Here is a 26,495-nt window from a genome sequence, read left to right as displayed (position 1 = left end):
CCATCCTTTCACTCAGCTTACAGCAAGCTTATTTACAGAGTTTTATCTACATAAATGAATCCAGGCATTCTTAAATATTGCAGGAATCTCTAAAACCCTTGCCAACTCTCTTCTAGTAATAAATTTACATTTGCTTCTTAGAAGATGATTTAGGAGTTTCTTGCATATGACCTAATCAGTTGATTTACCTGACTGCACTTCTGTATTCTGTAAGTGAATGCAGATCACAGCAGCATTTGCTTAGATCATCTGAATATCAGAAGCTCCAAGTGAACACCCAAGTAACCCTATATGTGACCCTGACAATCTTACAGCAAAATTTAGATTGCATTGTTCTCTCTTGCAGCTGAATTAACACCTACCAGAGTGTAGTGAGAAGCTACAAATCCCTTATTGTAACCAGGTTTCAACTTCCTGACTTATACTGAAAGGAGAGCAACTGTACCTGCTTTTAATGAATAGTCTACAGCTGGCCTGAGATGTAATCTTCTAAAAAGAACCAAAACCAGCCAACATTAAATGGCTGAATATATCATAACTGGGGAAAGAAACCAGATACCTTTAACTTAACTGGCCTGGGGCACAAGGCACATAGCAAGCAACAAATTACTCTCAAAAGAACAGAAACTTTTTTTTTCCTTTGTAAAAACCAAGAATTTTTGGTTGGCTAAAAAGAAAGAGTACTGCTGCAGATTCTTTAGGAATACAATTTGTCACAGGCCTACACAGTGAAGGAACTCCATATTACAAAATGTGACACAGGAGATAGTAATGACTGCAAGATTAAAGGAGTCTTCTCATATTTCCTGCAGATAGTACAATCATGCCTAATTAATTGATACTGGGGTCACATGAGCCTTCATTTTCCTCTTTGTTCAAAACATCTGTGAAAGAAGCTTTTAGGAGATCTCATCCCCAGGAAGAAGCTTCTCTCTTCATAAATCTAGTTCACTGTCTGCTGGGAATGGGACTTTTAAAAACCCACAAAATAGTGTCACCCAATTAGAGAAAATAAAAACCCCTTGAGGGCTTAAGGAAAGAAACAAATATTATTGCAGAACTCTTCAGTGCAGTTAGATGCCTATCATGGTAAGAAGTCTGAGCTCTACCCAAGGTTCCCACACAAGTTTTTTAACTTACTGCTTTCAGTTAGCATGTATTTATTCTTTAATTTCAGCAGATGTATCTACTTAACTGCAGCCAACTAGAAAACCTAAGTAAATTAAAAAATAATTACAATTTTAAAAAAAAGTCAAGCTCATATTACACAAAGTCCTGTAAAGAAAACAGGAGTAGATGATCTCACCCCTCTAAAAACACATAAAAATGTAAGGAATTGCTACTCTCAACAGAGGATTTGCATCTAAATCCACAACATCTCTCTCTGGACAGTTTTTCTGAGTGTCTCATACTTGGCATCACAGTTTATATTCAAAGCAGAACTCAGTGACACTGCAAACCTTGCACTTGCTATGGGCCACCTAGGATTTCCTTTTCTTCAGCTGTTAACTGAAGTGGATCCAGCAGCTTCAGCCCTTGACACAGAGAAGAATGAGTAGAGCAAGCTTTTCCTCCTCAGTACTAGCTCAGGGATTAAGTGGCTCTATAGGTCACACACTATTAAGGAGAACTCTTCTCTCTGGCATTTCACATGGTCAAAATATTAGCCATAAGAGATTTTCTTACCCAAGCACTTCTGCAGCTTCATTAGAAGTGACAACATTTGCAGACTAAAAATTAATCTAAAACTTCTGTTATAAAAAAAGGAATAAAGCCCCTGTCTATTTCAGAATCATCAATTAAGTGAAATAAAAATGAGCTGTGTAAATAGAACAAAACCAATTCATACCAGCAGAAGGCCCAAGAAAATGTTTAGCTCTGAACAGGCCTGCAGAAATCCTGTCATTGTGCCACACAGCCCCTCAAACAGTCATTTCAGAATCAATCTTAGAAAACAGTACAGAATCCTTAAGTCCTGTAATAGCACAATTGTGGGATAGATGAATGGATAAAATCACTCTGTAAGGCCAAACTATGAGAAATGCAGTAAAAAGAAATTGCTGTAGCCACAAGTAATGCTGACATATTGGCACAGGTCTACCTGAAAGCAAGAACCAAGAAAAAAATGTCTGGATGTTGCTGAGGGTTGGCCCTAAACTGTAGCATGGTATCACCATACAGAAAGTTAAAACCACTTTCCTGAGTTCACAAAAGAATGTGTGCATGAATGTGCACTTTGTATGCTGGGATGATCATTTCACAGAGGTTTTCATTCCAATTACAAGTTTATTGTAAAAACATCCAGAATATAAGTATTGGTATCCACCATTAGTAAATGGCCAGATGAAATGAATACACTTCTATCATCATTTAATCCATATAGCAGACTTCCACTTGAAAGCAGCTGTAGTCAGGTGCAATAAAAATCTGACTCATGCATTCAATGATTGCTCTTTTAAAAGAGAAAGAAAATTACAAAGAGGGTAAAGAAAATAAAGGTCCCATTAACCAAAAGCACTTACAAATAGAGGTTTTCTGCCCAAATGAAAATGAACACAGATAAGACTGCGTCACCTAGGTATGCTGAGCCAAGATAATAATCTTCCAAAAAGCATGGATTTACATGTTGAGATTTGCATTTTCAGTAAATGCACTACGTAATGCAGTTGGGTGGGAGCCAGACTACCAGCCATTAAATTTAAAAGGATGAAAACCACTTCTGAGACTCCAAGAAGGAAAACTAATAGCTAGACACTTCAGACCCATTTTTGATGAGTCAAAGTAATACAATACCCAAATAAGTCCTGTCCCTATTCTGACCAATATTACTTCCCTGTCCCTGCCTAAAGGAAACCCTCCTACCTAATAAGAGCTCTTCACTCCTGGTTTATGATGGGAAAGCTAACAATACCAGCTAGAATTTCTCAAAAGTAATTTGCTAGTAAAATACCATGAGACAATTATGGAAGCTGACTTTACTTTTTGTACCAGACTACAATACCATGTGCTCCTCTCCAAACAAATAATTTCCTATTTCACACTGGTCAACAGCTCAGACAAAGTGATCACCATGATGAACTGAAAGCATGTTTTCTCCCCTCCTACTTGATCCCAAAATGGCTAAATAGTCTCCATCTCACTCACACAAAACAAAACCAAGGAAGGGATGGGGACATTGAGGACTTACCTGAAAAATTCCGAGACACAAGCATTGTCGTAAGGATTGCACCCTGCGGGGAAGACAAAGCAGGGATAACAGAAAATACTACTTGAGAAAGGGGCTGGGCTGACCCACAGAGAACACAATGCATCAGTTATCAATGCAGAGGGATACCACTGCTACCCTGAAGAACCCTAGTGTATCCAGGATTCCTACATGTGGCTGTAATGGGACATGTAACATGGGACCACTCACAGTCCTGCCTTTTTAGAGCAGCAGCTAGATGCCAGGCAGGATAGCTGAGGAAATCCAAAATGGCACTAAGAATTAAACACATAGCTGCTTCCTAGATTTCACACAGAAGAGAGCTGCTTTGTGCACAGGACAGAGGCTTTGCCTCAGCTGCAGGCAACGGGTAACACTAGTACTGGAAGATGCAGAGTGCTCAGAACTAAAAGTCCCAGAACTAGCTGCTCTATTTCAACTCATTGGCAGAAAGTAGAAGGGGTGAATATATAGCAGAAGAGGCATGGGAAGCTTAGAGCTTGCAGAAAGAAATTACCCAGCTCCTCAGTACACTACTTCAGTGCCCTGAACTGGAGGATCACATAAGGTATTTCTCTAACATGAAAGAAAGTATTGTTGCTAGGAAGGCACTAACCTCAAATTCAGAGAGCTAAAACCAAACTTAAGGTAAATTAAGATGTACTTACCTTTAGCTTCCTTCTAGCATTGAACTTTCTCAAGCATTCCACGGTCTCCTGCCTGTGCATCATTGATGCAACAGTGGATCGTTGCTGAAAAACAGGAACAGAAGATCAAGAACATACCCATACCAAATCAGCCAGGGAAGTTCATTCCATTTGCACACAATCAAGACATTCAGGCTGACATGGCCAAGCCTCTCACCACTGCCTGGCTGCAAAACACTGCAACTGGTTCATAACCTGAGAACTTCCATCAAGACACCTTGAGACAAATTGAGCTGGGCTATGACAGGACTGGACCCAAGAAATTTATGACTGAGGTACAGCTGAGAATCAGTGCTCCCTGCCTTTCAGGCACACACAGGATTTAAGATAGTATGAAGACAAAATCAAATTAACAAGCATACTCATGGGGAACCTAATTGGAGGAACTACAGGAAAGACCTGGTCTGCATTAGTTACAGCTTGAAAGGGAAATTTCAAGCAGTAAGGGAATACTTGTGAGCAGCAGCCTACCTGGATATGGCAACCCCCCAAATGTAAGAGGTTGACTAGTAAAGGCCTTGGCATCTTTGTATCAGTACTGAAGAAACAGATTCTCAGCATGTAAGAGAAAAGATCATGTATTTCTGTTGTACCAATGTAAAATAATGAGCATAATCTCTATGCAGTGATGCACATCTGTCATCCACAGCAGACTGGAATCCCGTTAGCTGCAAAAAGACAACTTCTCAGAAGTGTTGCAGCCATTAAGACCACAAGAGGAAGTCAGAGACTGATACTACCAAGCATTTAGAGCACATGAGGAAGCCAATGACTAATGCCAAAGTAGCTGTTACTCTTGCAGAGAACCACAATCCTGAATTCCCTTTACAAGGATAATGGGTGAATTTCTAAACTGGCAGATAAGTGTGAATGAAGTCTCCACTAACTTTCTCTTGCTTGGAAAAAATTCTGCAATACCCAAAAGAACTGTAAACTGTGTGTATATTCAGCTAGTTTCATTGTAAATCTCTGCTTTGATTCTCTTGCCAAAGCTGGTCACCTACTGCAGTACACATGGCAGTGAGTGGGGAGAAAGTAGCCAAAGTGTCCTCAAACAGCTCTGGTGGTCACTGTTCCTCCAGCCTCTTTAGGAGAGACAGTGATGTCCAGTTGTTCAGTGTGCACTTACAAGAATCAGGACACATAATTCAGAAGTTCAGTGATGCTAAGACACTCAGTATCTGAGATAAATTTTAAGACTTTTTTAGATTTCCTACATTTACTTTAGAGGAGCCACACATATCCAGAAAGGAAACATATGTTGTGTACACATGGACTGCAAAGCAAAGGGAAACAACAGACTCGACGGGAGGCAGTTTCAGCAAGAGGCTGACACGGCTGGGAAGTGAAATCAGACTCTCCTTAGCTCAGAGAAGGAAAGTTGCCACAGGGAGTGGGCTATCATAATACAACTTTGGCTACAGGCATTGGGAGGAAAGTTTAATACACAGGAACTGCAATTGAGTACAAGCATGCAAAGATGAAGTCCTTAGCTAGTGTGAAGTTTTGACTTCCAAGGAACTTGCACCATTTTACAGCAGACACTCCTGTTAGACAGATGTTCACATAAGTAACTTTAAATTGCTATCTGTTAATTTGTGGATAAGGACACCACCACCACAGTTTCTCAAGAACAAATGAGCAAAGGAGCACACTAGACCCATCCCAGAAGTATGCTGTGGTATTAACCAGAGCATCTGGTTAGACTTAGGTGAAAGTATTTCATCCTGCAGAGATAAAAGCACATCACTGCTGCCCTCCCCTACACCCACACCCAGCTGTGCTCTGGGATTTCCTTGCCAACTTTGCAAAAGATGAAAAATACTTATGTGTGAGGTCTGGCAAGGCAGAAATCACATACACAGAACAGCAAAAGATTTTTTGCTGATTTCAAGTTTACAGCCACTTAAGCTGCAGCATAGCAGAAATGCCTCAAATACTCCAAAGATGCTATGTCATAAACTGAAGCAGAGATGAAGAACAAAATGGTCCTAATTTTTTTGTCTGATGTCAAACTCCATTTGATATTTTAGGATGCTGTGGATTGGAAAAGACGTGGGAAAAAACCCAGAAACTATGGACACTGGCAAAATTCTAAAAGAATAAGGGAATATTTTTTACTACTGTGGCAATAAAAGCACCACAGCATGACAAAGTTGGCTTGCTGAAGGGTCAGTATCCAAAAAAAACCCATAATCTGAAATATACTGGGTCCTTCAAGTGTTCCTGGCACATCCATTCAAGGTAAGTCACAAATCAACGTGTAATAAGAACACTTACACAAACCCATGGGTGTTTGAGAGCCTGGTCAGCTGTGATACGCTTTGCTGGGTTTATCGTCAGCATCTGGTTGATCAAATTCTTGGCTTCAGGAGTCACAGTGTCCCACTCAGGTGATGGGAACTAAAGAGGAAGAAGGAACAGATGATGAACTGAATAGAAATATCTTTTACTAGCAGAAGAGATTCTCCCCTGCTACACAGCTAAATTTCAGCTTTTGCCCTTTTGATACCAGGGCTAGCACATTTGCAAAACCCACTGATTTTTGTGAAAACCAATACTGAACAAAAATCATCCAGATTCCAACAAATGAATGGTACCAGAGAGCAGGACACACCTGTACCATTCACCAGACATAAGCAAGAAGATTAAGAGTTTAAAAGCCTTTTAGGAATCACTCAGACCTTTGAATTTCTTTCACACTCTATAGTCAAAAAAGTAAAGTCACAGATCTTTTAAACTAAGTTCTTACATGAAAAACACAGGCACTGTCTTTTTTTACCCCACCTGTCTCTTTCTCCAGCATGCTAAAAGCTCTAACAACTTGTGGAAAATCACAAACAGTTAACTACTGCAAAACTGTACAAAAACAAAACCCACTAACAGAGAACATCCCATCAGGTGCACTTTTCCCACCATAAAACACAGTCTCCTGGAACAATGCCAGCCACTTAGGTGCAGCAACCCACCAGCAAGTTGTTAGCAACCACCTACCATACTTGATCATTACTTGAGGGGCAAGAGAGATGTTACAGTGCATGGGAATAAAGAAGTATGAATGCAAAGAAAAGAACTTCAAGTATTTCAGCTGGTGACCATCCATGAGGGGTAACTGCTTTCTGCTATAATTCCAGTAATGATAAAGATGAGATATGTACACCATCCTGCAGAGGTTTGCATGTGGTATGGATGACAGCATGCTGAGATTAAATCCTATGAATCTACTATACAAATACAGGTGAACTTCAGAACACAAATATGCTGTTGGGGTAAAGCTCTCCATCTTTAAGTGGGATTAAAAAATGGATTTATTCTGAAAACATTTCCTTACAGTACTATAAAATTTAGAAAAAGTTTATTCCATCTTTTTTTCTCATGTTTTTTTATCACTTTACTCAGTTGGGTCATAACATATAACATACCTGCATTTTTGATTTGCATATAATCTCCTTTCTGCATTCACAGGCATCACTAAGGCATTATACAATTTGTTCTGCAAACATTGCAAGAGGATACTCAAAAATCATGATACTGAAGTTTCAAGCAAGGACACTTTCCCCACACCTGAACTCTGAAATATTTATTGTGATATCTTGCAAAACCCTACCCAACAGCACAAAGAAGAAAAAAAAAATCACTGTTTTCATTGTTGCCATTTCCTCTCTGGTCAAGGGAAAATAACAGACTGGTCCTGTGCATACTGGTCCCTTGGTGCTGGCTTACCCAGTGCACCAGTAAAATGCAGCAGTTTTCTATGAGGCAGAATGAGAGGAAAATCTACTGAAATTTGTTCACTATAGGTAAGAATTCAAAAACCATAGATAGATGTGGAGGGATTAGGTACTTCACTCTTCATGACTTACACAAAGAGGTATTTAATCCCTGAAGTGCTTTGAAAATCACCATTGATATAATTAGCTCAAAACCACTTCAAATAAGAACAAACAACACAAAAACTAGAGGGGCAGCAAGGCAGGAGAAGAACACAAATCCATTTAATGCTATCAAGTACAAAGACATCACTTTGCTTTCACTCAGGAAGCCACTGAGGACATAGGCAGACCTTTGTTCTCACCAGTACAGCTGCTCTCATGGTCTCAAGCACAGAAGCTGGGAGGTACCTGTCACGAGGAGTCCAGCAGAACCCTCACCTTTTTGGGTTTTATTTTTGTTTAATACAAACCACAAGACAGCCTACAAAATGAATTCCCAATTTCCTCTTGATATTCATGCTCACAGGCTTTGAGCTAGGATATCCACGAGTTCCTTCTTCCCTCTCAAGCCTCTCCTTACATGGAAGAATTTATGTCAAATACTAAAGCTGTGATACCCAAACTACATTTTATATCACATTTTCTTCCCTCAGTACTAACTTCCTTGCTATTCCACTTTCAGGGACTTTTTACAACTCAGTTTTGTCCTGCTCTAAAGAAGTGTTCCATGATCTGCTAGGCTTTTTACCAGAGCCTCCAACCCAATCCACCATGCTGATCCCCACCACAAAGCCAGCTCTCCAGTGGTCCCCACCATTCAGTCTTCTCACTGGGCTCCATGATTTCCACGGACTATGGCACAGAGGAGTAAAAGACCATAATTTAAGCTATTATTCTACAGAATACATCCCCATACTTTTTATTAGGCCTTGACAAAGACAAGCTCCTTCATTCTATCTTCCCTCTACTCCACTGAAAACATTAGCATTACCAGAAGAGACCATTTCCCTAACAAGTGTCAGTGTTCTAGTGCCCACTGTGACGCTTTCCACGTATCCCTTCAGTAGCCTCAGACAGGACTGCATCCCAGGCAGTGAAGACAACGAGGTGTACGAGCACGTCAAACGTCACTTTGCACAGAAGCTTGGGGCCTGCTGCTGGACGCCAGGTAAGATAGTGCCATGTTTTGGATGGCTTCTACACCCATGCAGGTACTCAGCAAGAAAGTGCCCTTACGTCATAGGCTCCGGCTTTGATCTGCTGATAGAGTTTGTGCTGATCTTCATCCCAAAAGGGAGGGTACCCCACTAGTAATATGTACAGAATCACTCCTGGGAGGGAGAGACACAGATACACTATGGTTAGGCTAATACGCCATTTATTCTTTCAGCCCCTCTTCCTTCCCTCTTGACAGTCCCCAAGGCAATGATTGCTCCATATCTTCATTTGCCATCATATTTAGCCTTCTGAGATAGCAAAACACAGTACAAATCTGTCATCTGCTGAACCTCACCCTGGCACTTCATGTTCAGCTCTTAATGCCAGTGCCAGGAGCTAGAACGAGCCGCACGATGTCCTTCTACCCTTCTCTGGCTACCATGGCTGGCGAGTCACAACTCCCAGCTGCTCTCAGAGTAAGATGAAGCCACATCTCCTAGGGTTCCTGGGCAGCAAGGAACGTTTTAGGAAGGACTCTGTTTTTAGATGCTTGCTATGCATGGTGTTGAGACAAAAATGACACTGACAAAGCTGACACTCCTGGCCTGCAGAGAACCATTTAATCCATGTCAGGCAACACTGGTATCATAAATCTTTAAACTTATCAGTCCCAGATATATTTACACTTCTTTTCTTTTTCAAAAAGTCACCCCTCTTCAGTATTTCATCTTCTACATAGTTAGTGTAATAGGAAATTGCTACAGTTATCTAAACTACTGACTCTGCAAAGCATAGACAGGTCAAATCTCTTGAGTCTCAAACATCTGATAGATGGCCCGTGGAAAAGATTAGGAGCCAAAATCAAATAAGGCTCCAGTACTCATTCCATTGACACAAGGTCCTTATCCTCAATTGTGCCTTCATGTCTCCACCCAGTAAGAAGGAGCACTGTGCACCCTCCCAGCAACAGGCTACAAGGAATTACTCTTTTACATGGAATGATGTTGTTCAAGTGTAAAATATTTTGTCAGAATCTTACCACATGCCCATATATCCACTGGTTTTCCATAAGGATCTTTTCTTAAGACTTCAGGGGAGAGGTAGCCTGGAGTACCAGCAAACCCTGCCAGAAAATGGATGACATGAAGTACTTAGAGTACCCAAGCAGAAGAGATCTTGCCATATCACAAAATCCACTAGTGGAAACTAACAAATTCCAAAACCTGCCTCTCCCACCATTTATCTCATATTTGCTAGAGCTGTCTCTTGGTAAACCAACAAAAAGAGGCAAAAAACCCCAAAATATAGCAGAAAATCAGATGGGATCCAGTGCCTGTGTATTGCAAGAAAAACAGACAAGAGGGACCATGTCAACCAGCTGGGCACAAACTTGTATGCCAGGCTTTATATCATTGTTACATATAATGACTTGGAGTTTGAAAACACAAGACACAGATGGGACACATCCAATTGCCAAGTGGTATGAGAAGACCAGGAGAAGTAATTTTTCCAGAATCTCTGCAGCATTGCAGAGTCTCAGAGCTGATTTTTAGCCTGAAAAGGTCTCATTTCTAATTATGTTTTAACTAAATGAAGATAAGGTCAAATCCCAATGTGCCTGAGGAAGGCCAGGTCAAATGCGTTTCTGTAAAGTGACCAAACAAAATTCCAGATGTCTACACTTCTGAGCAGTAGGAAAGTTCAGATCAGGGTCTAAACTTAGCAGCTGCATTCATCTCTGACATTAGCATCTACTGTAAACTGAGAAGAAACATAGATAAACACATGGCCATTTTTTCTCTTTATTTATCATTTTTTCCCCTTATTGCACCTAGGCTTGTGCCTAAGACCCAGAAGCTGTCATACTTAAAAAAGAAACAGCCAAATACAGAGAAGTGTGCTGGAAGAGCTGAGAGAAAATACTCAGGAGGATGCAACTCAACCAGCCAGCAGAAAACAGCGGAGCAAAGCTGGGAAAGCTCAAACAGTCTTACCAAACCAGGCCTGCTGCTCTCCCTGGACTTCTATAGCCAGTCCGAAGTCAGCCAGTTTGACAGCAGCGCCCTTACATTTACTCGCTAGTAGTAAATTCTCAGGCTGAGGAGAAGAAAGAAAAAAGAGAGTAAGAATGAAAGACTGACATCCTTGTTAAAATCTCTCACCTAGTAGTCACATCACTCAGTTGCACCTGCTGACTGAATTTAGCATGCAGTACTAAACCTGTTCAGGTGAAGATACAGCAACAGCAATGAATGGCCTTGACCTAGAGTGGCAGAAAATTGTCAAGTCCAACACAAATCCTCTGGCTCCTGTGTGGGAGCCAGAGCCTCTTCCAACCCAGCCCATACACTACATGCTGACACCAGAGGGCACTGGCAGTACAGTTCTTGCAGCACTTAAGCCAAAATTCGATTCTGCCCTCCTCAAAGAGGATAACTGGGGGGAGGGGAAAGGGGAGGGGAGAGACAATGCAGGAGATACAATCTGCAGTGATGTTTCTCCCCTTGAACATTAGACAGTCCCCAAGGCACTGAAAAAGTAAATATGATGCTAACAAGGGCTGCCAAACACACTGCTGTAATGTGGGAAGGCATCATCTGGCTAGGCAGTAGTTTTCATCCCTTACAGAAGAAGTCTTGGCATCAAACTGGCATAAGTAGCACAACAGTGAGTATTCTTGTAAGCAATTTTTTCATGCTACACATTTACAATAAAATAAAATATTCTGCCTTGTTACTGCTGCCATCACCTATACAAGAAGCAGCCATGTCACTTTTTCCATGTGCCAGGAAAGGGAGACCCTCACACTTCCACCCTGAATGAATCTCACTCAAACCATAATTCTGTTGTGTTCCAGCAGAGGACTTCAGCACAAGGCTTTACACAACTCCAGAAACTGAACTGAGAATTGGCAGCTTCCTCTGAAGCACCAGAGCAGTTAGCTACATGGGACCCCTTGAGACCCCAAAGCCTTTAAGGTGATGGCTATTTTGGCTTTGCAGGAAAATCAACTTGAAGATAGGCATGTCAAACGTAGATAACATCCTGTCCCCTTCTTATCTTTTGTGCAATTCATATCAAGTTGATTTTTTAACTGAGCAGGATGGAAGCCTGGAAATCCAGAAACAGGAGCTTGCCTCAGTTTCACAAATCCGATAAAGGTCTTTTTTGCAGCCTACTCACTATTTTCACCCCATAACAGCTCTTTATCCTTGTTCTCCCTGACAGGCCAAGATGCTTTGCTCACTCATCTGTCTTAAAGTACTGGGCATGTGCCTGCTTCTGCTTTGAATGAAAGGAGAAAAGCCTTCCTCAACACAGTCCTTGCCACAAGCAGCAGGGAAGGAAAGACAACTAGGTCTCAAAATAGGTTTGGATGCCACTGGCTCTTCACTATACGGCCAGAAGAAAAGATTGTGGTAATCAAGCGACTCTAGTGAAAATTCATCACTATAAATAAGACCCTAAAACAGAAGATCAATGAAATTTTCTGAAAATCCCTCACAACTCCAGATCACACCTGGGCTTAGTTTGACTAAAAAAGAGCAACATTTAAGACAGACTTGTGCTAGTTAAGTACTTTGTAGCTCTGTTTTAGAAGCAAACAACTTAAGGCTAATGGTGCTATCCATGTGCATGTTTGCCAACATATGGGTTGTCTCAGGTTTCACATACCTTTTGGTGAGGATGTGAATGCACTCCCTAATTTCTTATAGCCCCTGTGGGCAGCTCAACATTTGACATTCTTTAATAACATGTCAGCCAAAAGACAGTTTTATGAGAGTGAGGTGCAAAAGACAAAACTTTACTTGAAGCAGGCTCTGCAGTGATTACACATTTACCCTGGAGGCCAAGCTTTTGGAAAGAAGCTAAATATTAAATAAAAAGCATAGGAATTTTCATTGCTAAAAGGAATGGTCACTCCTCAGGCCTGGATGGTTTCAGTCAATCAGAGCAATCAACAGAAGAAACATTTTAGCTGCAGCAGGGAGTGTCTAGCAGCTGATAAACTCTGAACAAATTGCTCCCTTTCCTACAAACAAAACTCTTGAAAGGAAACCAGATTATATTTGAACATAAGGAAAACTTCCGTACAAGAAATCATTATTGTTTTTCATAGACTTCCTAATTTTGGGCAGTAGTGCCTCTTGGATGTTGCTTTCTCGGGAGCTGCTGTTGGGTCTAATCAGGATCAGCCACAGTCCACAGTAGATAACTTGCATTTTTTCACAGTGTAGTGAATTAAAAGGTCAAAAATGTTGCATGGGAGTTCGTCAGAAACACAAAGGGCCCTCCACTAGATCAAAACACCACAGGAACACTACCACCAAGCTTGCAATGTGCTTTTACTTTGCTCTCTACAAAATATTTTTCTACTTTCCCCCTTGAATATTGTTTAACAAGCCCAAACCAATACCAGTAGCAGGTGTCATCCTGCATTAATTTAACTGGATTGCTAGTGACCATCACCATTCCCACTTTAGACAGAGAAGGCTCCAGGGCACACAGACTTTCCCCACAAATCTCTTCATTCTGGAGCCCAGTGTGGGGAGTTTAGGTGACTCCACTGCAGAGGCTTAGGGGCTATAAATGTGTTATAATGTGTCAAATGATTGATTCATCAGTCCTTAACTGGCCAGCAGTTTTGGTTTTAGATTAAAAGTGCTTCTGCTGATGAGAGAAGAAAGAAATAACACCAAAAAAAACCTTGTTGAACATCTCTGCCCTAGCTCAGTGGCATGTGTTTGGCAACAGTGCAGAATAAAAATACACATGCTCTGCACAGACAAACTCATCCTGGCAGATTGAACAAAGATTGCTCCAGGTCTCTAGAGATCTCTTCAATCAAAAACTAGAAAGTGTCCTTCATTATAATGAATCCTACCCAAGTTTCTCTGGAAGCATACTTCTCTCCAAGATTCACAATTACTCCATCCTGGAGCTGTCTCAGAGAGGCTGAGAGCTGGCAAGATTCACAAAGACTGAAAACTTCCTTGGGAGTTCAGCACACTCTCTAGCCCTCCAGAAAACTCTGAAGAAGCAAATTTGTGCTTCAGGAACCCCTGAACCCAGTTCAAATAAAAAAAAACAAAACAACAAAACCAAAAATCAACAACAAAAACAAACAAAAAAAAAAAACCAAAAAAAAAAACCAAACCCAAAAAAACCCACACAAAAATCCCTGCCAGCTGGCAACACAATATTCCTGTCTTCCCTCTTCCAATGATCCCCTGGCTGCTCTCCTCAGACCACAGCACAGAGGAAACATTACCTTCAAGTCCCTGTGAACAATATCATGCTGGTGAATGTGATTCACACTCTCCAGTATCTGATGAATACAGTGGCTGCAAGATAAAAGGGAGAGACACACCAAGTTATGCACACACATTTAACATCTCATCCCAGAACTATTTCTCTAACTTTTATATTTATTCTAGGGGGCATTCAAGATCTCATGCTGAATCTCTTCATCATGATCATTGGATGCCACAGCTCAGCATCATCACAGCTGAACGACCCCAGTCCCCCCCAGCAACAGGATGCCAAACATCTTTTCTCTAGCAGGACCACAAAGCGTCTCTCCTACCTCCAATCATTTCCTTCCTTCCCTTCCCATCATACTAAACCTCTCACTTGTTCCTTCAGCCAACAGTGCCCACCCCATACAGAACAACCAAGGCATCCAAGTGTCTTCAAACAGCAGCCAAAATTATGCAAGCAAGACCAAATCGCTCCAGGAAACATTCCACTGGGCTAGTCCTGAGCAAAGAATAAACTTTGGGAGAGCAGCAGCCTCCCCCAGCAAATTCAGGATGACGACGCCTGGGTGCCTGCCAGCTTGCAAAGCTTTCAGAGCAGCATCTCAAGCACTTTATATACACAATGTGCACACACACCCGCTTGCTGGGTGCCTTTTAAGTACAGATCCCACTTAAGGGGTTAGTAATCTGAAAAGCAGACTCATTCCGTTAAGTACAGCATGCTGCACTCCCCCAGCTCACAGAAAACCCTGTCTCTGCCATTCCCACTGCTGTAAACCACAGGGACAAAAACAAGATGTTATTTACACCTGTCGCATAACAACAGCACAATCCACCCATGGGTGAGATTCCAGGTTGGAACCATCTCTTCCACTACATATTTAACTTGGCTCCCAAGGGTGAATGTGGAATGGAATAGGGATTTTGACAACTATGGCTGGGCAGTAAGCATGAAGATGTGGACAACTTAAAGAGGTCTATGTTCTCACTGTAGGATCTCTCAGACCCTTCGCTGACTTCCACAAATCTCAGAGGAACAAATTTGAAATGAGCAAAACATTTGAGGGAAGGATAAAAGGCTACAGGAAAAGATGGGAAGAGGGTGAGGAGAGGAAGAGGAGAGGAGGTGCAGCACTGTGTATTTGCTACCCCCACCCCTCTGGAGCTGGCAGTATGATCCTCAGGGTCGGAATCCATGAAAATCTCCCTGCTCCCAAAACAAAAATGTATAATTAGAACAGAGCTGAGTCTGAGCGAGAGAGATTTTCTGGCCAAAAATGGCAAAAGTGTGAGGTGTCCCAGGCGAGCCAAACACGGCAGATTGGCACAGACCTCGCTCCCTCGCTCTCTCAGACTGCTCTGGAATTCAGCGCAGCATGGGGAGAGAAAGGGAGGAGTTTCACTCTGTCATCTTGTGGGCACTTGGAGACCTGACCAGCTGACAGTCAGAGGGCTGAGCACCCTAAGGAGGGCTCACAGAGCAACAGACAGTCCTCCTTTTCCCCTAACCCTGCCATAATTTTCCTGAGCAGTGTCAGTCACTGACAGCTTTTGAGCACTTCAGGGAACATGCACTGACTAGAGGAACAGGGGAAGGATTATGATTGATAACCTCAAAACTTCCCAACTGCAAGGCAGAGCAGCATGATTGACTGTGTATCCATCTGAGATGCTGTGCCTACAAGATCTATACACCCCACTGAAAACATCTAGGCTCTCAGACTGCTCTGCCAGGAGCTCCAGCAGAGCTGATGAGTTCACTGGCCTTCCCAATCACCAGATGGCTCCTGGCAGAGCACGCAGGGCAGTGCCTCATTTGAAAGCCTGTAATGCCCAGAAGACACAGGCTGTAAGTGAACCACGGGGAAAGCAAATCAGTGCCTGCAGACTCCATTAGCAGTACCTACACCAACACCCCAGGTCATGCTCGCTTTTCTTCCTTGCACTCAGTATCATCTTCCTCAGAGTACTGCCTACCAAGCTCAACCTGCCACACTATCCACTACTTCCTTCTTATTCCTCTCTTCTCATGGCTCCCTGGATTTCTGCTTCAGCAAGGGTTATTATGGGATAAGAACATGACTGCAGAATAAGCAGGGTGAAATGTCACCATTGGCCACTCCCAGGCCATACAAAAGCAGAACAGGAGTGGCCTAATCCCGGCTTTGATTCCAGATGCTGCATGTCCAGCAGACGGATGGATCAGACAACATCCTCAGCTCCTGCTGCACATAACATCCACCCTGTATAAACAGGGACAAGCACATGCCTCTTCAGGAAACTCACACGTGGCAGAGAGGGGACACATTCAGGAACAGAAGGGCAAAACACTAAATCTTTTTAACACTAAAATGTGAAGGTTGCTCTCTCATATTCTGTCACTGCACTGGCCAGCTGACACTCAGAGAGGGCTTCAACAGAAACACAGCCTTCAAAGCCTCCTCTCCTCACTGCCCTGTGAACCATTACCTGGACACAGGCAAGTTGAATGGATCTGCCCTACAGCAGTGGCACATCACTGGAAACCCTGCTAGAAGAAGGCCAAGCAGGCAGCACCCTCACAGCTCTCCTTTATGTTTGTTCAGTAAGGACACACTGTGACCACCCACCAAAAAGGCCAGGTAGACAAAGCTGCTAACAGTGGCTCTCCCAGCAAAGAACACAGCATCTGCAAGGGGCAGAGACAGCAATGTCTGCAAATGGCCAGGGGCTAGAGCTGTACTGAGTCAGACTGTCTGGTGACAATAAGTTCATGCCAATAGCAGAAAGAGGATCTGCTTCACCCAGACAAGGGACAAGAGTGTTAGAAAAAAGCCACATTCAGATCAGCAGTCAGGAAACTCATTCCACTTGTACATGCATGGAATGGTCTGGAAACAGTCTTACCTGGCATCTGCTTCACTGTAGTATTCTCTAGCAACAATATCCTCAAAGAGCTCCCCACCAGTAACCCTGGAGTGCAAAAGAACCAAGGATGTTACAGAGCCCATGGTTGTGCAGTTAAAGGCTGCACAGGATGTATATGGCCACCCACCTGGGCCTTTGCCACAGCCTGTGGGGGAAACTGCATTACAGGGCAGCCAGAGCAGAGCTCCACCACATGGCACCAGCACTGGCATATCCACATGACTGAGCCCTTGGACTGCTTTTTCACCAGCAGTGTATACAGGACACTGCTGACACACTGTGCATGAATTGCCCACACACTTCTTCTGAGCTTAGTGTATGCTGAGCTTGGGATGCCCTCCTCTGACCCCCGTTGGGCTGCCACAGAGACAAAAATCAAGCAGTCTCCATACACAGACTAGACATTCTTTGCCATCCCACACTCACACCTGGTGCCAGGAGCCTTCCTGGTCTGTCCCCATCACACAGGATGTGTGAAAATGGATTTTTATCAAATAGGCCAGAAGTATTTACAGGTCTCAAACGAGAAAGGGGGAATTATACTAATGCAGGTTCTTTTTATTCCACTCTTAGCCAACCACCAACATGCCTGCATCACTGGTGAAGCATCAGAGACAGACACTTACAGATCAAAGACGAGGTAATGGAAACCTTCTTCTGAAATACTGTCATGGAGTCGCACTGCAAAAACATAATCAAGAATTGGAGATTTACAGAGCATGTAGCAAATATGACTCTTCACAAATCAAACTTATGCAAAGTTCTCCCTCAACACCCTCAGTCTATTAATTCCCCATGCCCTATACTCTGTGTGCTCCCTTAGTGTCCTATTTCCTTCTGTTATCTCAAAGGAACAGATGGGTGTCCTGCACATACATTCACCCCACTCCAGCGTCAAAACAAGCCCTGAGTATCTCTGACCTCCTCTTCATTCTTCCTCTCTAATGTTTCAGTTACTTCCTTTCACATCTGCCAACTTTTTCCTACATGCTCATATTTTGGCATTTCTCCCAAACCATTATTTCCTAAAACAAACCTTTTCCAAAATCCCAAAACAAGCCCTCAATCCATAAATTGACTTCTGACCCTACCTGCATGTCATTACCATTGGTCTTCTTTCTGCCATTTATCTGTAAGGCCTAACAATGTTCTCTTCTGTTACTTGTTTTTCCTCACGTCATTCTGAATTACACTGCAAATCCTTACTCAAAATTCAGAATCAGTTTCTTGTCTCATTTTTCTGACCTGCTTGTTTCCGAAGACATATTTGATCACATTCCGCCTCTCAGAATTTCCTCCACCTTCAGCTATCCCTCCTTAACTCTGCTCCTATTGCCTAAATAAACTTTCATCTTTTACTGTTCCATGTCCCAGGCCCATGATGGGCCACTATCCCCTGATATTTTGGGATCTCTGAGGTTCTGTTCTCCTTCCCCCATGTTACACACAGGCAATAGCTTTTTTATCTATGCATTCAGCATGGTTCCATTTTCTCTTGTCTGAATCAAAACCTCCATTTCTTTGACCATTCATACCTAGGTATCCACCTAGGCACTATTGTAACCCAAGAGGAGAAACTTTATAGGGCTATGTAAACCCTACTTTTTGCTTTCTTGCTTTGCTGCAGAACTTCATTCTTTTCCCTGCCAATCAGTCACAAGTTAGCAATTCTCTTTGACCCAGTTCCTAAACCTTCACATCCTGAATACAACAAGGGGTCTTCTTCACATGACCATCTATAGTTTTTGCCTATTGATTCACCAAAGTACAGTAACAAGCTGAGACAAGACTGGGTCTCAGTCAGTTTAACACCTTGTAATTGAGTATTGACCAAAGTAGCATCGACGGTTCTCATTGTTACAAGAAAAATCTCATTATCCTGCTCTGTCACTTCAATGGTGCCTTTGCCTCTCTTCCCTATCTTCCATTCTCTTCCACATACAATGCAGGTGACCTGCCCTGATTTTCTCAGCATCATGATTTTCTCTGTCAGTATCAAGAAGTCAGTTTGCACCTCTTATCAGTGCATGACATCAGCTACCATCACTGTCTTGGGAATGTTTCAAACTAGCACTTGGCACATATGGAACATTTTGCACATGTTGTCAGTGCTCTTCTCTACTCCTCCTTGCAACTCTCCTTTGTAAAGGCACCCTTCCACATGCATGCAAGCACACTCAAACCCAGAAGAGAGAGTGGCACAGATGTGCAGGGACCTCTGCCAGTACCCTTCCTCAGAGGATTTAATTCTTTCCTTGTTCTTTTTGCCTGTTGATTCCCATATTTTTCCTCCCTTCATCTACAAGTTCTCAGACCTGGTCCCTTGGCCAGTTTGCTTTCCTTAGCATTTCTACTGCATATCTAACTGCAGGGGTTGGGGAGGAGCACTCCATCCAGCAAAATGATGCAAACAAGCCAGAATGGCATTCAGGTGCAACATGCTGTTCCTAACATGTGAGAACAGGCACATCAATCACCCTGACAAACTATGTCCTGTAAATCACTTGCTGCAAACAAAAAATTCTTCCAAGTGAGCAGTTTTAGCTGGGTTTGTAATAACTTTGTTGCAACAGAAATTTGTGTTTACAAGAAAACTTGCATCCCAAGCACTTGGCAGAAACCAGCAGAGGTGGCATTACAAAAATACAAGTGAGAAGAAAGGTATTTCCTAGGAGAGAAGATTTCCATTCACGATTATGAACAGGATGGCAAGCAGCTGAAAAAGACACTTGGCTTTCCAGTGCAGGGCAGTTTTCACTCCAGTGAAGACTGCTTGAGGTGAAAGCAGGACTAAAGCATATCAACAAGAGCTGAAGTCCAGAACACAGGCAAAAGTCTGCGGAGAGACCTTATGAACAGATGGAGAAGCTTCAAGGAAAGCTGAACGTACTAACAAGGTCATGTTTGGTGATGCTTAGTGGGAATGAAAAAGCATTCTCCTTCCTCTGGCACCTGAATAGTCACCAAAGCACTGCAAGAAGCACCTAAGACAGAGGAGATTGGCTTGAGTGATGTCCTGATGGAGGAGTACAGCCACCAGCATGCTGAGAACGGCAGCCTTGAAAAAGACATGCCAACATGTCAGCAGGTAGAAGTAAGAAACTTTGACTCAAAGATTTGGGCAGCAAATTACATCAGAAAATAAAACACAAATGAGCTGATTTGTGCTATTCCTTTGTCCTGAGGAAGGCAATTTTGTCAGCTACATTATGAAAAGGGAAGGAAGTAGCAATTCAGCTGGCAGAGACTGGCAGAGGCAGCAAAAAGAGCCTTCAAGGACAGTAAAACACCACTTGCATCCTTAGGTGAGGAACCATGACAGGACGACAGAGACAGTTCATAAATACTTATGTTGTGCACCACCCTAGGGCTGCATAGTAAAAGAAGGCCTTGAAGGCAGGACACAGGTCATTAACTAGGGAGCTGCCTCCTCACAACAGCCCACAATGATGCTGGAATAAAATCTGCCTGGGATTATATCAGCTGAGGTAACAGCTCAGGGAGTAATGGTAGAATAGTGAAATCCAGAAAAGCTGTAAGAAAAATTACACTGGGCACCATCACCTTGCACAGAATAATTAGTGACAGCTCAGAATAGTAGGCTTTAAGTGTGGAGGGGGGACAGCAATGAGGGGAGTCAGAAAGGATAAAAAAAAGTCTGAATATACCAAAACTCTTGTGAATCTCAGTTCCAGCCCTAACTTCCTACTGATGCAAAGAAACAAAAGTGATATCCAGTAGCAGAACAGAAATAAAACCTGTGTCCTTTCACACTAAAGTTTTGCTTACCTACCCTCCTGCAGAGCCACAAGAGCTTTCCTGACTAGCAAGGAGACTGCAATGGACAGCTCTGAGGTCATGGTTCAATCTGCTGACATGCAAAGTTAAAATGCCCTGCTTTCTACTACAGTGCTGACATCCCTAATTAAGAGATGATTAGCTTAAAAACATGACCTGCCTTTTCCAAAACTATTCAGCTAGCCCATGAAATAGCATATATTCAGAAGTTACTGAATGATAAAAAATGTTTTAAAAGTTTCTGTGCCTCGTCTCCACTTCAGTGGTTCAAAAATATGATACAATTTGTGTGAGTATTCACTGCGAAGATACACAAACATCAGAAAACATCTGATACCTTCAGTGTCCAGACAATATAGCCCTCTCTGCTTAAAGATAACCTGTGCAAATGTCCTCCACCTGAAGGCAGAACACAGGTTCCTGAACAGCCAGTTCCAAGAGCAAAACTCAAGTGCTGGGCTGTCCTCTGTTTCAGACATCTTCCCATGAAAAAAGGATCCCATTTCTTCCACAAGCTCCTGGTCCTGACATACCATCTAACAGCTCCTTTATTACCATGAGTTCAGCTTTAAGACAGTGGTTGAGCAGAGCCCACAAAAGCTGCTCATATCTGCATAATCTGTTGACAGAGGTTATGCGAGAGTGAAAAATATAATTATATGGAGATGCTGCAGGGCAAAGTACTCCCAAAACCTGATTATCCATAATAAGAAAAACAGAGAAATAAAAACAAAAGTATTAATCCAGTTAAACTTTTCTTCAAAAATAATACAGTACTATTTTTTTTCCTCTCATCAGGGGACCAGTGATGCATGTGTCTAGCATGGCAGTCTAGACAAATGCACACATCACAGAAAGCATCTCATGTCACAGCAAGAGGGAAGTTGCACAACAGTAACAGAGTGTCTTTCAAAATACAACCAAACCAAAAAGAGATCAGTATTTGCCAAGGAAGCTCATCTCACTCTATTCACCAGAAGGTGAGGCAGATTATTTCTATTAGCTGATTCTGTTACCCAGAAGTAGCAATTCAAACCGTTTTAACATGGGAATTCTTATAGATGTAGGAAATTAGACCCTGCCAACACCACTCACAGCTGGAATCACCTGATGACTCTTCCCATTCAAAGATCTCTCATGGATGTACTACAATGGTTAGGTTGACAAGAACAGAGAGGGGAGTAAGAAAGAAAACAGAAGCAAGTCAGACAACAAGGCACTAAATCAATGACAGGATATGGTGAAAGACTTCACCCAAAGTTTTATTCAGGAAAAAAACCAAGGTCCCATCCATACACACATAAAAAGGGGTTTTATAGAGTTCATGTACACATCTAATTTTGTAAGACTGACAAGTCTTACAGATAACTTTTGAAATAAAACCTAAAACCCCAGAGCACTGCTAAGCACTGCCAGAACAAATGCTGTGCAAAAGAGCAGTATCAATTACAGACTGGTAGGTAGAAACCTTTCCAATACAACCAGCTGCTCAGTCAGCAGAAAGTGTGCATCACCACTTGGATGATACCTCCAAGAAGCACATAGATTCTGGGAGGAATAAGCAGTGATTTCAGTATAGCATCTTGATGAAACCATGTTTTCAGCAAGCCACAAAGAAAGCCCAATTTCTTTTTTAAAGTATCTCCTGAATCTGGTACTGCAGTGGTACTCCACCAAGGGTGATGAGAGTCTGCTACTCAAAGCTGTCCCTCCATTTTTAAATGCACATATGTAACTGCACTGTTAAAGAGCTGTGAGGCATCACAACACACAAGACACAACCTAGATAACTGGTTTAAGCATCCTTTTCTTCCCTCAGTCTCCTCTCTAGCCTTATCCTATGTAAACTGATTTTACCTGTACAGGGAGCATGTCCCACAACACTGGTCTTTTGGAAAAGTAAACAACAGAAAAACAGCATTACCAAATGGCTCCCCATCCCCAAAAAACTCAGATTTTCGGCACACCCTGATGCAAGTTAGGCCAAGTTTTTTCTGTCTTGTGTGGATGTGTGTGTAAGGTCTGAGGCCCTAACTCAATACAGAACATTTGCAAAGAGCCTGATACCACACTGAGTGGCTCAAGAGGATGTGCTGCAGTTACTGAACCTAACAGCAGCTGTGTACCAGGAGTTCAAGCACTTTCTAAGAACATCTGCTGTGAATATCACTTTTCCCTGCCTGCTGTCTTCAGAATCTCACTGGAAATCCTGCCTCAAGAACAGAACTTAGAGCTGCTGCATCAAAGTGTTTCAAAATCCTTGTCAGTTACATTTTCTATTTTAGAAAGAAATAATACTGATAAACTATTATATTAACAAGAGAAAATCAGGCATTTTAGTGAAAAACAGCAATGCAGTAACAGTCATGCCATATGGTTTGCATTCCATGCCTGAATAAAGTGACCCTGTTCAGACAGACTCAGCTCTCTGATGCCTGAGTGTGATACAAACCAACTGAACATAAGAGGAAAATCTTTTTCATAACAAACTGCACCAGCCTAACAACAAATGCAAATTACTGCTGAGTCATGCAAAGCAAGGCTCTGTGAATGTAAAAGTTGAAGTGAATCATGAAGAAATCAGAAAAGAGCTATAAAATTTTATAAAAATACACTCAAACTACAAGAACATAAGACTTTGAAAAGCAACAGGCTTGAAATGGTCATCTAAAATGCTAATTGGTATTGGGGTCACACAAACACAGACTATGCCTAGCCTAGCTTTGACCCACATCTCCCTTTCACTCTGTCTAGTGTGCTGAATATTATTATCTTTTTACTCTTACATCAAGCACAACAGGCCAGGAGCATTTATGCCTGCCATATAAGCCCCCAGGATGAAAATTCCCTGTATCTCATATCCACAGGAAACATTGGAGCAGGGCCGTACAGGAGCTTAGCCCATGGTTGGGGCAGACAGGCTCTTGTTAACACAGGGTGATTTCTGGCAACCTGCTGCAAATAAATGTCTTATAGCAAAGAAGTTTCCAAAGTTGCAACAAAAAGCAAGTACAGAAGCAGAATTTCACAGGACAATTCCCAATATCTTCTTCCAGCAATCACTCATCTCTGCTTAGGAGAAGGTAACATGGGCTGAAATCTGCTTGCTCCTACATATCAGTGGTCTTTGCCTGTCCTTAGGGAAAGCGTTCAAGCTACAGGTAATCATGTCTGCTAAATCTAGGTTCACTGGTGCTCCTAAGTGTAAAGCATTTTGATACTATGGGCACATAAAGGACAGTATCAGCCAACTACCTCTGCACCCACACACATCTGAGTGCTGTGTTTATGCAATATTTAGGGCTCTCAAATTAAGTTCCCAGTGTTGCAGAGCCAATACAAGACAATGCAGAGGTTTATGGTTGTCTCCTGGGTCATGGTAATTGCAACACAGGAACTCTTCCATGCAACCTTAGTAGTGCAAACTCAAAAGTGCTCTGGGATCTTCTGGACTGAACCACATCATTTAAACATCAGCCACTCATTAGGAACAATCACAATTTCACTTTTCAGTAATTTTCAACCAGACATCAGACATTTGCCTGTATCATGGAGAAATGGACAAGGGAAGAAACACTGCAAGGGTATATTTCGAGAAACTCTGCATACCAGAAGAAGCAGAATAAAACTGAAGGGTAAAACCCACCTGATGTCCTCTTCCATTGATACTCTGCAACGTGCCAGGAGATGCTGAAACTATAGATACAAATACACACGGCCCGACAGACTGCAAACTGAGCACTATCGTCCGTGGCAGCACAAGTGACAAGTGAACTGACGCAGATGGCTACCACCCACACTCTCTGCTTCCCCAGCTGCTCACCAGCCTGGGCAGCCAAGACGGGAACTGTCCCACCATCTCCCAGCCTGGCTGTGCGCCAGGACACTTCCTGCATGGTTCACATCACTCAGGATGTCTGTCCCGCGAGGAGCCGCCACCAACCTGTGACTGCCTGTGAGCTGGGTGCTCAGCTCCCACCCCAGCTGTTTCTCTAATTACATTTAACACACAGAATTCAGCTGCAGCTGCTCAGGCTGCTTCCAAAAGGACTCTCATTTTAATTAAAAATTTGCTATTAAAAAGCATTAAATTGTGTAATGCAAATAATCCTCTAGAAATCATCTGTCCCAGCAGCTAATGGCCAGCTTTGTCAGAGCAGTAACCAGCAGCAGCAGGACAGTTAGCTAACAGGACACAGCGGGCTGCTCTTCACCAGCCCCTCAGAAACGTGCTCTTCTTCTCTCCCCAGCCTGACACAGAGAGGTCACAGCATGCTGGACATATACCAGCTCTCGGTAAACTCCCCAAACACACTGCATTTCACACCAATTGCAGTTCCAAGGCTTCGGAAAATGGAAGAGAAGGAGGATTTGTTAACACTCTGCTGAGGTTCAGGCAGAACCAAGCTGCTGCAGGCTCTGCAAAGAAAAACAAGGAACAGTGCTGAGGAAGTATGAGAAGGCTCACAAGCACAGAGGTGGGTTTCCTGTCCCCCTCACCATTGTTCTCACTGTAACCTTTTTAACTCTCCAGCCCCAAAAAATGAGGCTAAGACAGTGCCCAGTTAGGAAATTCCCTTATGCACAGAAATTCACAGCACAGAAAGGAGCTGCAGGAAGAACAGTACTTTTCCTGTTAAGAAACCTGTCTTTCTGCAGAGGTAAAAAGCAAAAGTAAAAAGAAAAAATCCCGCACAAAGTATTTTTAAAAAACATTGCAGTGCCAAGTAAATGTTATTTTTCCTTTGATTTTATAATGTCTGTGCTGAAAAGCTAAGTTCAGCACATGATACATAACACTTAGAATGCCCTACTTAAACATTAGATGAGCCAAAAGAGTGCATTCACAGGAATATTTCCTGCTCTCCTGATAACAGTGCAATCACAACCATCCAGAATTGTTATTAATAATTTCCTATTAGCCACATAGCCGATAAGCAAAGTACTTCTGATAACCACTAGTATTACATGAAAGCTTTTTCTAAAAACACCCAAAATAATAACAAGGCAACTACACTGGTGTCTCGAAAAAAAATATGCAGAGAACACCCACTTTATAAAAATTAATAAAACACAGATAGTGGCCACGACAAATTTTGGATCTCTCATACAATGCTCTGCATCTTGGCATTCCTGACATCAGGGATGAATCCATGCAGGCAGGTGTTCTGCCTGCCATCCCCAAACCTTGCTGTGTGATCCTGATGTTCTCAAGTTGTGCCTCGCATTGCTCAGGACGGCTGTGCCCCCTTGGCACAGGCGTGGGCTCTGCTCCAAAGGCTGCAGGATTTCACCAGAGTGCAGCCACCCCCTGCCCGATCAGCCCTCGGGCAGAGGGAACCCAAAGGAGGCTCCCTCCATTCCTCAGGGTGGGGAGGAAGGGAGGAAGTAGGGGAATCCTCCTCTGATTTTTGCAGTACATTTGAGTGCATAGAATCTGGCCCTTGTCCCACTATTTATTTTTTTAAGGGATTGCTTGAATACAGATAAATCTCACAGCTAAATAGATGAAAAATGGAATCCAAATATGTCTCTAGTACAGACCAGAGAGACGGACAGAATAAATATATCCCCTGGCAAGGAAAAAAATGCAATCATTACTCCATTCCCAAATTGAGATGGATTATGGAGAAATGGTTTTCTTAAAACTACAGGAAAAAGTGTAGGAAGAGGTGGCAGTAGAAGAAGAAAACAGAGGTAAATAATAGTGAAAGAATTAACTGTGAAAATCAGAATGAGAAATTAA

At 42.5% G+C, this 26,495-nt stretch overlaps 1 protein-coding gene across 14 annotated transcripts in view; it reads right to left on the bottom strand.

Moving 5' to 3' along the window:
* Nucleotides 1-26,495, bottom strand: part of CAMK2G (calcium/calmodulin dependent protein kinase II gamma) — a 119,214-nt gene that overhangs the window by 33,288 nt on the left and 59,431 nt on the right. For 13 of the 14 annotated variants that reach the window (XM_033515832.1, XM_015633074.2, XM_015633077.2 and 10 more), the window contains 9 exons: nucleotides 17,578-17,632; nucleotides 16,931-16,996; nucleotides 14,056-14,128; nucleotides 10,778-10,880; nucleotides 9,823-9,906; nucleotides 8,862-8,956; nucleotides 6,193-6,315; nucleotides 3,874-3,957; nucleotides 3,188-3,230 (listed from right to left, as the gene is read on the bottom strand). In XM_033515832.1, the coding sequence (XP_033371723.1) occupies nucleotides 3,188-3,230; nucleotides 3,874-3,957; nucleotides 6,193-6,315; nucleotides 8,862-8,956; nucleotides 9,823-9,906; nucleotides 10,778-10,880; nucleotides 14,056-14,128; nucleotides 16,931-16,996; nucleotides 17,578-17,632 (726 nt within the window). The remainder of the gene's footprint in view (nucleotides 1-3,187; nucleotides 3,231-3,873; nucleotides 3,958-6,192; nucleotides 6,316-8,861; nucleotides 8,957-9,822; nucleotides 9,907-10,777; nucleotides 10,881-14,055; nucleotides 14,129-16,930; nucleotides 16,997-17,577; nucleotides 17,633-26,495) is intronic. The other variant, XM_015633083.2, reaches the window with a different exon arrangement.

The sequence above is a fragment of the Parus major genome, chromosome 6 (assembly GCF_001522545.3).
Source record: "Parus major isolate Abel chromosome 6, Parus_major1.1, whole genome shotgun sequence".
Taxonomy (NCBI): Eukaryota; Metazoa; Chordata; class Aves; order Passeriformes; family Paridae; genus Parus; species Parus major.
This window is presented reverse-complemented; position numbering and strand designations above follow the sequence as displayed.